General features: G+C 39.2%; 1 protein-coding gene across 1 annotated transcript in view; it reads left to right on the top strand.

Annotated features, from left to right (window-relative positions):
- Positions 1-12,648, top strand: part of mrps24 (mitochondrial ribosomal protein S24) — a 39,829-nt gene that overhangs the window by 8,089 nt on the left and 19,092 nt on the right. Inside the window, exon 2 of the mRNA XM_034192172.1 lies at positions 5,519-5,584. Coding sequence (XP_034048063.1) covers positions 5,519-5,584 — 66 coding nt within the window. The remainder of the gene's footprint in view (positions 1-5,518; positions 5,585-12,648) is intronic.

The following is a 12,648-nucleotide window of genomic DNA, read 5'->3' as shown; positions in this document are numbered from 1 at the left end:
TATGTCTCACAGTGGACATGCACCTAAGATGAAAATTTCAGACCCCAAAATCGCAGGGTGTTCAAATACTTATTTTCCTCACTGTACCATTGTTTTTGGCTCACCAGATGAAAATTATCTCATGTTTCTGTAAAATCTGCTAAAATTTTCAATATTTTGGGTATATTTTTAGTTCTAGTATCCCCAGGTTCTTCAGATACCTTGATTTATATCACTGAAGGTCTCTTACGTCAAATAAAGCCATATAATGAAGTTTGGTTGGAATTCAGGTTACGTACTTCAAGAAATGAAACAAAAACTGGAAACTGTTTTGTTTTTTCCATCAAAAAAGGGGTTAACTTGACATTGTACACAGAAGGTGCAACTACAACATCATTTTCGGAAACTAGACATCCTCACGGTCAAAATGATACCAATTTGAACTTGTTATACCTCCAGTTGGGGTATCTCCTCAATTAGAGGCCTTTTTAGCCTCGGCCACTGCACTGTCAAAGAGACTAGTGAGGGAAGCCACCCTTGACAAGTCTTAAGCTGCTACATGCTTCTGTTGTTCTGATTGGGGAAACTGTGTAGTGCAACCTTTACATGACTGTTTTTACAGCTTCATGGTGGAGTGGCAGAGGCAGGGCTGTGAAATGAAAATTGTGAAATCCGAGGAAAATTTGCAGGCGGTCTGGGGGGTGTACCACCTCCTGGAGCCGGGGACTAGGGCCCAGAAACCAAATCAATTTTTTATCTAATGATACATTTTCAGCATCTCCTGGAAGAAAACAAAATCTCAAAATTAGTGCATATTTAATCATTCCTATATTCAACCTTTCATTTGAACTGTCAATGATCATGTTGAATTAACAGAATATGATGTGGAAGTTGGACCTGGAATGATTTTCCTTTTAATTGTAAACCAAATTATGCATTAACTCAGATCAATTAAACTACATGAAATTTATGAAGACTGAAAAGACTGTTACAGCATTTCAAAAACCACAGCTAAAGACTGGAGAATATTTGGAAAATCAGGGTAAAATATTAAAAACATACCTTTATTGTAAAAAAAAAAAAAAGCCACGTAAATTCCTGTAAATCCATTCAAAGCCACAGTGTCTTTTACCATGGGAAAAAAAGGCTACATTAATAAAAACCTTTACATTCTTGTGTAAATTCATACAAATCCATTATTCAAAGCCACAATGTCTTTTTTTTTCCCCAGTGAAAGAAAGTCTAGATTAATCACATAATCTAGTCTAAAATTCTGTTTGAACAGAACAGTGTTTATTTTCCAGGGAGAGAAAAATTCTTACCATATTTCCTGAGGGTACAGTTCGCTTTTCCCGTTTCTTCAGGTGTGTTGATGAAGCCTGCGACAGTTCACAGATTCTTGTCCTTATCAGACTTTTTCAAACCATTTTTCTTGCCATCTTTGCTCTGTACGACGTCGCTCCGTCACACAAACATGCTGCAAAAGTCTTCTTTTAAAAACTTGAGAGCTCTAAAGGTTTGCGATGTCCACATGCTATGTTTAGCTTAAGCACCGCTGAGGTGCCACACAGCGTCGCCACAGCAACCAACTAGTCCTGCTTTACGACAACTGTCCTAACAGCCAGGCTTTGAGTGGCATTTATTCTTCACAAAGTTCCGAGGAAACTGATTTGTAGCTGTAACACACAGGCCAGTGTCTGCCGGCTTATAAAACTTGCACAATGTCATAAAAAAGAACACTTTGTGATAGACATTTTAAAAACTCAGTGACGATCACGATTACAGAGTAAAACACTAACCCCCCCATGATGAAATCCATGGAATTTTGTGGATCCGTTGTTTTCACAGCCCTGCACAGGTGATATTTTCTTGAATTGAATTTATTAGGCACATATACAACCCCTGGCAAAAATGATGGAATCACCGGCCTCGGAGGATGTTCATTCAGTTTAATTTTGTAGAAAAAAAGCAGATCACAGACATGACACAAAACTAAAGTCATTTCAAATGGCAACTTTCTGGCTTTAAGAAACACTAAGAAATCAAGAAAAAAAGATTGTGGCAGTCAGTAACGGTTACTTTTTTAGACCAAGCAGAGGAAAAAAATATGGAATCACTCAATTCTGAGGAAAAAATTATGGAATCACCCTGTAAATTTTCATCCCCAAAACTAACACCTGCATCATATCAGATCTGCTCGTTAGTCTGCATCTAAAAAGGAGTGATCACACCTTGGAGAGCTGTTGCACCAAGTGGACTGACATGAATCATGGCTCCAACACAAGAGATGTCAATTGAAACAAAGGAGAGGATTATCAAACTCTTAAAAGAGAGTAAATCATCATGCAATGTTGCAAAAGATGTTGGTTGTTCACAGTCAGCTGTGTCTACAAACAACATGGGAAGGTTGTTAAAGGCAAACATACTGGTAGACCAAGGAAGACATCAAAGCGTCAAGACAGAAAACTTAAAGCAATATGTCTCAAAAATCGAAAAATGTACAACAAAACAAATGAGGAACGAATGGGAGGAAACTGGAGTCAACGTCTGTGACCGAACTGTAAGAAACCGCCTAAAGGAAATGGGATTTACATACAGAAAAGCTAAACGAAAGCCATCATTAACACCTAAACAGAAAAAAACAAGGTTACAATGGGCTAAAGAAAAGCAATCGTGGACTGTGGATGACTGGATGAAAGTCATATTCAGTGATGAATCTCGAATCTGCATTGGGCAAGGTGATGATGCTGGAACTTTTGTTTGGTGCCGTTCCAATGAGATTTATAAAGATGACTGCCTGAAGAGAACATGTAAATTTCCACAGTCATTGATGATATGGGGCTGCATGTCAGGTAAATGTCAGGTAAAGGCACTGGGGAGATGGCTGTCATTACATCATCAATAAATGCACAAGTTTACGTTGATATTTTGGACAATTGAAAGGATGTTTGGGGATGATGAAATCATTTTTCAAGATGATAATGCATCTTGCCATAGAGCAAAAACTGCAAAAACATTCCTTGCAAAAAGACACATAGGGTCAATGTCAATGAGCAGATCTGATTTGATGCAGGTGTTAATTTGGCGGATGAAAATTTACAGGGTGATTCCATCATTTTTTCCTCTGCTTGGTCTAAAAAAGTAACCGTTACTGACTGCCACAATCATTTTTTCTTGATTTCTTATAGTGTTTCTTAAAGCCAGAAAGTTGCCATTTGAAATGACTTTAGTTTTGTGTCATGTCTGTGATCTGCTTTTTTTCCTACAAAATTAAACAACTGAATGAACATCCTCTGAGGCCGGTGATTCCATAATTTTTGCCAGGGGTTGTATGCTTAACAAATACCTCATACACAAACAAACAAAACTAACAGACAAAGTAGTTAAAGAAAAGAAAAAGCAGAAGCAGTGCTTATCAGTGCCTACACCCCTCCATACCGTCACCTTAAACCAGGCTATGTGCCCGATCATGAACGATCATTTCCAAACAAAATGTGAAGTCACATATTTCCCAAACAGCTCCTCTTACGTGCTCGTTACCACCGTACATTTTCAGTAGTAAGGAGATTCAAGTGTAGCAGATTCTTCATACAACACACAAACTCAACCTGTTTCATCAGATACATATCCAGAGAACACCATATCTTTATATAACTATTTGAACCAGTTAATATTTGGACATCATTTGAGTTTCTCAGGTAGATTATTCCATTTTTATGGAGACACAGAAGCATTTCCTAGTCGTCCGAGCGCCAGCAATTTTAAAATGATACAAACCCCTTAAATTATATATTCCTTCTCTTTGCGTAAAAAAATCTTGAATTCTAAATGGTAATTGCTTATATTTCACTTTATACATCAATTGAACAGTCTTGAATGTTATCAGATCATAGAATTTTAATATTTTAGATTTAATGAACAGTGGGTTGGTGTGATCACGATACCCTGCATTGTGGATTGTTCTTAATGCTTTTTTTTGAAGGATGAATAACGTTTGCCCTGTGGTTTTATAGTTATTGCCCCAGACTTCGGCACAGTAAGTCAAGTAAGGTGCAATCAATGATCAATACAGAGTGTGTAGTGATTTATCATCAAGAATGTGCTTTGCCTTATTTAGTACTGCAATACTTTTGGATGTTTTCTTTTGAATATGTTGAATATGAGCTTTCCAGTTGATTCTATCATCAGTAATCACACCTAACAACTTGATCTCTTTGACCCTTTCTATATTTAACTGTATTTGTGTGTCATTTTTATGATTTCCAAATAACAATATTTTAGTTTTGGACCAATTTAATGACAGTTTGTTAATATCAAACCAACTCTTCAACTTTCTAATTTCCGTTCCTAAATCAGACAGACAATAATTGTTGCAAATTATCTCCTGAACAAAACAGGTTTGTGTCATCTGCAAAGAGAACTGCTTTAAACAGATCTGAAACTCTACATAAATCATTATTGTACAAAGTAAATAAATAACTTTGGTCCCAACACAGAACCCTGGGGAACCCCACAAACGATGTCCAGATACGACAAACAGCAGTCCCCGAGTTTAACAAACTGCTTCCGGTTTTCTAAATAGTTTTTAATCCGGTTCAGAGCCACTCCTTTGATTCCATACAGTTCCATCTTTTGAAATAATATGTTGTGATTAATTGTCAAAAGCCTTTCTTAGGTCAATAAATAGACCTATTACTATGTCCCTTTGGTCCACGTGTTTATTGATCTCTTCTATTGCATCAAGCAGTGCCAGTGCGGTGGATCTTTTTGCTCTAAACCCATACTGACAGTCATCAAACAAGTTGTGTTGTTCTATAAATTTATCCAGTCTGTTATTGTAAAGCTTTTCCAGTATTTTTGGAAATTGTGACAATAAAGACACAGGCCTGTAATTAGTAAAAAGATGTTTGTCACCAGATTTGAATAAAGGTATCACTTTTGCCACTTTCTTACCATTTGGGACTATTCCAGTTTGAAATGATTTATTAAATATATATGTTAATGGTTTGGCAATTTCAGTAATTATTTGCTTTACTAAGGACATATGTATGTCATTATGATCAGTTGGCTTTTTGCTTTTACATGTACTAACTACCTTAATAATTTCCCTTTCATCAACTGGACCAAGGAACATTGTATGTGGATTTCTGTCAATTAATTGATTATCTCATATACTGTGTGGAATGTCAGCTGCCAAATCTGGCCCAACATTAACAAAAAAATCAACTGCAGCTCATCAGAATGCACATGGGACACTTTAGTGTAGATTTTCTAGTAAAAACCGATTTGTGTTGTGCACCGTAATCATTCTTGTGTGTTTTGTTGCGTCACACCATGCAAGTGTTCTTTTTCTGGTCGCTGTGGACAGAATATATTATAGTTTTTGTGTTTTAAGCTATTCCAGAATACAGCACACAGGCCACCAAGCTTCCTTCCCCTCCCTGAGTATTATTATATTTTGAATGTATCCTGGGAATTGCTGTTTTTTTTCTCATGGTGTCGTATGAACATTTTTTTTTGCTGTCCCTCTTCTCTGCAGAACACTTTATCATTAATCAGCTCCGGTGGAAGCAGAAGCCTTCATGTCACTGCAACATACTGCAAGGTAAACACGACGCTCCACGACGCACACTGAAACCATTTAGGACAAACTATGGAAAACAAAATACACTCAACAAAAATATAAACGCAACACTTTTGGTTTTGCTCCCCTTTTGTATGAGATGAACTCAAAGATCTAAAACTTTTTCCACATACACAATATCACCATTTCCCTCAAATATTGTTCACAAACCAGTCTAAATCTGTGATAGTGAGCACTTCTCCTTTGCTGAGATAATCCATCCCACCTCACAGGTGTGCCATATCAAGATACTGATTAGACACCATGATTAGTGCACAGGTGTGCCTTAGACTGCCCACAATAAAAGGCCACTCTGAAAGGTGCAGTTTTATCACACAGCACAATGCCACAGATGTCGCAAGATTTGAGGGAGCGTGCAATTGGCATGCTGACAGCAGGAATGTCAACCAGAGCTGTTGCTTGTGTATCGAATGTTCATTTCTCTACCATAAGCCGTCTCCAAAGGCGTTTCAGAGAATTTGGCAGTACATCCAACCAGCCTCACAACCGCAGACCACGTGTAACCACACCAGCCCAGAACCTCCACATCCAGCATGTTCACCTCCAAAAACGTCTGAGATCAGCCACTCGGACAGCTGCTGAAACAATCGGTTTGCATAACCAAAGAATTTCTGCACACTGTCAGAAACCGTCTCAGGGAAGCTCATCTGCATGCTCGTCGTCCTCATCGGGGTCTCGACCTGACTCCAGTTCGTCATCGTAACCGACTTGAGTGGGCAAATGCTCACATTCGCTGGTGTTTGGCACATTGGAGAGGTGTTCTCTTCACGGATGAATCCCGGTTCACACTGTCCAGGGCAGATGGCAGACAGCGTGTGTGGCATCGTGTGGGTGAGCAGTTATCTGATGTCAATGTTGTGGATCGAGTGGCCCATGGTGGCGGTGGGGTTATGGTATGGGCAGGCGTCTGTTATGGACGAAGAACACAGGTGCATTTTATTGATGGCATTTTGAATGCAGAGATACCGTGATGAGATCCTGAGGCCCATTGTTGTGCCATACATCCAAGAACATCACCTCATGTTGCAGCAGGATAATGCACGGCCCCATGTTGCAAGGATCTGTACACAATTCTTGGAAGCTGAAAATGTCCCAGTTCTTGCATGGCCGGCATACTCACCGGACATGTCGCCCATTGAGCATGTTTGGGATGCTCTGGACCGGCGTATACGACAGCGTGTACCAGTTCCTGCCAATATCCAGCAACTTCGCACAGCCATTGAAGAGGAGTGGACCAACATTCCACAGGCCACAATTGACAACCTGATCAACTCTATGTGAAGGAGATGCGTTGCACTGCATGAGGCAAATGGTGGTCACACCAGATACTGACTGGTATCCCCCCCCCCAATAAAACAAAACTGCACCTTTCAGAGTGGCCTTTTATTGTGGACAGTCTAAGGCACACCTGTGCACTAATCATGGTGTCTAATCAGCATCTTGATATGGCACACCTGTGAGGTGGGATGGATTATCTCAGCAAAGGAGAAGTGCTCACTATCACAGATTTAGACTGGTTTGTGAACAATATTTGAGGGAAATGGTGATATTGTGTATGTGGAAAAAGTTTTAGATCTTTGAGTTCATCTCATACAAAATGGGAGCAAAACCAAAAGTGTTGTGTTTATATTTTTGTTGAGTGTATGTTAAAGTGGGCATCAGCTGACACGGAAGGATATAGAAACTGGATAAAATATTAAAAAAAGTTTTGACATCACATGCCAATAAAGATATTCACCCAAATTAAACATGATCTTGGCTGCTCACTTTTCATTAATAATTATGTTGAGGGCTAATTATTGTTTTATTATCGCCACCTTTGATAACGGATGAGGTCACAGCAAAGGTCATAAAATAATTGCAGCAGATGAGAAATTATTCGACATGCCTGTGTCGCTGACTGAACAGTCCCCCCTAAAAAAATCGGTCTGCCCTGCCTTCACTGCGCATGTATCATTTCTGTACGTCAGCTGCGGTTCACCGATTATCACCATGTTTCTGCTTCAAACTGCACTCCAGTCATCATTTATCTCAGTGACAGATTTCTGAAGCTTTTGTACAACAATCAATTCCACATAAATTCAGCATTATTTCATCATAAAAGACGAGGAAGCGATCAGAGCGCCACAGTTAGGCGAGCTGCTGCGTTCACTGCGCCTCTGTCATTTCAAAGCATCAGTAGCGACAAGTGGTGGGCACAGCTAACAAAAGTTAGCTCTGATAACTGCTAATCAGCTAACTGAAAAGTTATCTTTTATAACGCTAAACCTAACTTTTATAGCGCTAAAGCTAACTGATAACTTTCAGTATTGTTTCTGGTACACTCTCAGCTACGAACAAGCAGATTTTGAGTTTAAAAACCGCCAACGCCTCTGATAGAATCAAAGGCGATCACAAACACAACCAATGAGTCAGCGTTTTTGTTTTTGTGTGTTCTGCCAACTGCTGTAGGGAAGCGTAATTTACCTTGACAGCATACAGTGGTCCAGCCGTGAGGCGGCGGTCTTGAAATAGAAAGCAGGTTTGACTTATGGTTTTGATTTATAAATCAGATTCATCTGGATAGAATAACTACATTAATGTGAACTCTTAAAATGTACAAAGTGAAAATATAACACATCTGTTAATTTTAAAGTAATGTACAAATTCTGAAGATTTGAACATTAGCACACAGATGCCCAGAGGGATTATGGGTAAACTGAGCCTCCACTCATACTGATTGGTTGACTAATTCCTTCTATGTAAAAACCAACACAAGTTAATGTAATGTGTGTGTTGGTGTTTACAAATAAATGTGCTTTTGTAATATGTCATTTTTTTCCCATTTGTTAAAAAAAATACATTTGCAAAACCAAAACGTCTGTTAAGTTGTGATTCAGGTCAACACCCATGTGATATAACTGGGGTCAAAATGCATAGAATACTGCCATCTACTGCCGCCTGGTTATCACATGGTTGTCGACCTGAATCACAACTTAACAGACTTTTCGGTTTTGCAAATGTGTCTTTTTTCCCCACACCTGATCGCAGTCGACTGGCGCTTTTAAAAGCTTAAATCAGGGGTGCCAAACTTTTTTGAACCGAGATCTACTTTTAAAGTTGACAGTGTATTGAGATCTACTGAGCCATGTGGAATGCCACAGTGTAGCCACACTATATTATGCACCAATATAATAACACAATTTTCTGTCAGGTTTTAAGAATAATAATGCATCATTGAAGTAAATGTGCATGATGGAAAAGAATAAGCACAAGTAGGCGTAGGACTGGCCTCAAGTTGGAAAAGTTGTTCCCTAGCTTAGAGGGACTTCTGGCGCCGAGAGGAGGAAGCTGGTCTCTCATAGTTTGGACAGTAGGAGCTGAGTGCGGTCGTAATCAGGCACTCAGACTCTCTGTCTGCATTAGAGTCCAGATTTGGACGTTCATGTCAGGTGTTGCTCTGGATTTGAGCTCAATGTCATTTTTCAGTGTGAGGATCCAGGTTGAAGAATGATGCCACTTTGGACGATATACAGTCCACATCTATATTTTCCCCAAATGGAAGACAGGCAAAACTGACAACTAGGGATGGGTATTGATAAGATTTTTTTCTATCGATGCCATTATCGATTCTGCTTATCGATCCAATTCCTTATCGATACCTCTTGTGAATTTTCTTTGGAATAAAAGTAGGCTTTACAGATTTTCTATGTCAACAACATTTTATTGAGTCTTAAAGTAAATACATATGAAATTGGTCACTGGATCCTTGATCTCTGGACATAAATAAATAAAATCTGTAGTTTTTGTCAAAAGCATTTCCTTTCAGACATTTTGTCATGAATGTCTCTCCGTACCTCTGAGCTGAGCTCAGCCGGCTGCTGCACGTCAAGCACAGGACGTCTCATTTTGGGAAGAAAAAAATGTTTTGATTGCAGTTTGTTTGTATTAGAACATTTGGAAAGAGGTTTCAATTGATTTAAATGGTGTTTCGCTTTGAATTTATTAATTCCGACTGGACTCTCATTCTAACTTGACTCGTCAGAGAGCCGCGCAGCATTTGGAGCTGTGTGAACAGAACGGAGGACGATTCTCGTTTCTTTCTCCCAACAAGACAGGAGTCCCAGTTAGTAACTTTAATCCGCACAAAAGTGACTCAAGATTGACATAGTCAGGGATGAAAGTGGTGAAAAACAAAAAAAAGCTGAAACCCAAAATTACCCCCCAACACCACCTGCACGAAAATGTTTGAATTCTAGAAGCTCTGAAATGCAATCTGGGACTATTCCAGACAATAAACTGCAGTGAGTGCAGCATCCATTTAGTGAGAAAAAAACCAACTTTCCTTATTCAGATTCATTCCAGTAGTATTCTGCTCTTACTAGGATGCACCAGTTTTCTAGTTTGGCAGATAGTTCTGGAGGAAATCACTGAAGAAATTAACAAACTGAAAATATGGTTTGACCGAAACAAACTGTCATTAAACTTAAATAAAACAGGGATGAAATGGAGGTGTGAGAGTCACTAGGTAAGTAAGTCCCTTTGGCTGCTCCCTTGTTTGCACTCCGGGTCGCCACAGCAAATCCAAGGTGGATCTGCATGTTGAATTGGCACAGGTTTTACGCCAGATGCCCTTCCTGATGTAACTCCACATTACATGGAGAAATGTGGCAGGGGTGGGATTTGAACCCGGAACCTTCTGCACTGAAACCAAGCGCATTAACCACTTGGTCACCACCCCTGTGTAAGAGTCACTAGGTGTTCACAGGAAACACTTCTTTCTTTCTTTCTTTGTTTCTTTTTTCATTTATTTATTTATGTTCATTGTTAGTCGGTTTTATCTTTTCTGTTGTGTTTTGAATCAGGTTCTTTTTGTCTCTTTCTCTAAAATTGTATTGTAGCATTATTAGTTATCATTACTATTGTTGTTGTTGCTATTATCAGGGGTTGAAATAGTACGTGCATGTGCTAGTTTGTGCACATATTCGAGCGGTGCACGTAATTTTATAAGGAAAAAAAAAACAATTTCCAGTGTGTTGTCTTCGTCTTCCCTGTGTTTTATGACTCTTGTGTTCGCACGCACACATGTAAACAAAGAAAAAAAAAAAAAAACTGGCTGCCACTGTGGTTCCTCTCTCTCTGCCCTCAAACTCTGTCATCATTGTGGTTATAAACCAGTCACCATTTGTTTTATTTTACATCTGTGTAGTTAATAAAATTATCTTCACGGACGATTAGTTCGCGTGCGCACGTGAAAAAAAAAAACTGGCTGCCACTGTGGTTCTTTTACGGAACCCAGGAGAGGTCACTTAAAGTGATATTTTTTTTTTTCTGGCCATGATAATTTGTGCGCACGTTTTCCATTAATTGAGCCTTCGAATTAATAAAACGTGCGCACGTTTTCCTGTCATTCAAAATGAACTCCATAATATGACCTAAATTGTCATCCTCACAATGGGGAGACGCTTCGCCCTCAGCATCCTTTTTAATGTGTTTAAACTCCAGATGATGTCACGCTGGGCAGCTGGAGTTCTCTGTATGTCCTTGTGCATCCAAACCATGATGATACACTCTGACCAAATCCATTTCAAACGGGGAAATGTCTTACACTGTCTGCTGGTTTGTTGGCTAATAATATTGAGTGCACATTTTACAAATTGTGGCCACGTTTAAGTAGACCGTGCCCTTGTTTTACTCAAACGATGCTTAAAACGTGCGCACTATCATTAAAATGTGTGCACAATATAATAAAACGTGCGCACATTCTCTCCACATGCTAAACATTTTGCGATGACACTTCCGGGGCTCTGTATTTCCTCGCTCTCTCTCCCCTCAAACTCTGTCATCATTGTGTTATAAACCAGTCACCATTTGAATTATTATACAACTGTGTAGTTAATAAATAAAATAATCTTCACGGACGATTTGTTTGCGCGCACACGTGAAAAAAAAACTGGCTGCTGCTGCTCTCCCCACAAACTCTTCCTGGAGAGGAAGAGTCTGACAGAGGAGGAGTTTTAAGGTTGATATAAGACTGACTTTTGGTTGTGCAGGTAACTTTTTTTTTTTGGTGCAAGTAAATTTTTTTTTGTTTTGTTTTTTTGTTACTAGAACCAGTGCAAGTAGGTTAAAAATGTATTTCGACCCCTGCGATTATTAATATATAAACAAAAATAAATTAAAAAAATATTACAATTTGTAATACATTCGACTCTTTTACGACAACAAACACTGGGCCATTAATTACGATACAGAAAACAAATGCATACAAACGTGCTGAGATGCGAACAGCTTAATGCTAATTTTAACTTAGAAAACACCATAGACATGCTAACACGTTAGCATCTGTCCCGTTTTTAAGTTATAAAATACATCTTTCAACTGTTTCAGAAGACCATAACAGGTTGGTTTAACATAAAAAAGGTAAATATTACTCGCAGACATATGCTCTTTAGGGTTTTAGCGGGGAAAAATTAAGATAAAGCGAAATAAAACAAAGAACCAACAAACCACGCGTCAAAGAAGAGCCATGCTGCAGAAACAGTTGATTATAGACCCTGCAGGGGTTCTGTAATCAACGAAGAGACATGATCATTTTCCCAACAAACACCCTCCAAAAACAGCGGCCACTCTGAAGGCTATTGATGTCGGTGCATCGAAGCATTTCTTAATGATACCTGAAAAGAACTGGTTCTTGATACCCAACCCTACTGACAACAGGCTCTTTGAATGCAAAGTCAGTAAAGCGCCTTTCAAATTCTCACAAGATGCTCTGCACATGATCATCATAACGTGCACTCTCAGGCTCCGCCCAGTCTGTGTCCTGGTGCTTAAGTGCTGTGTGGAAACTTCGCACATCACACTGTTGCAACCTGCTTGATAGCGCGTGTAATTTACTTTTAAACTTGCTTTCAAATCCAAAAGCTGTGCATATTCAGCATGGTTTGAACATTTCAGTAATTCTTTAATTCAGGCAGAAGACCGTTCCAGAGATTTACCTCTGCTGAGCCACCTAATGTCAGGGTGCAGCAGATGTGTGTCTCCTC

This window comes from Thalassophryne amazonica, chromosome 17 (assembly GCF_902500255.1).
Source record: "Thalassophryne amazonica chromosome 17, fThaAma1.1, whole genome shotgun sequence".
NCBI lineage: Eukaryota > Metazoa > Chordata > Actinopteri > Batrachoidiformes > Batrachoididae > Thalassophryne > Thalassophryne amazonica.
This window is presented reverse-complemented; position numbering and strand designations above follow the sequence as displayed.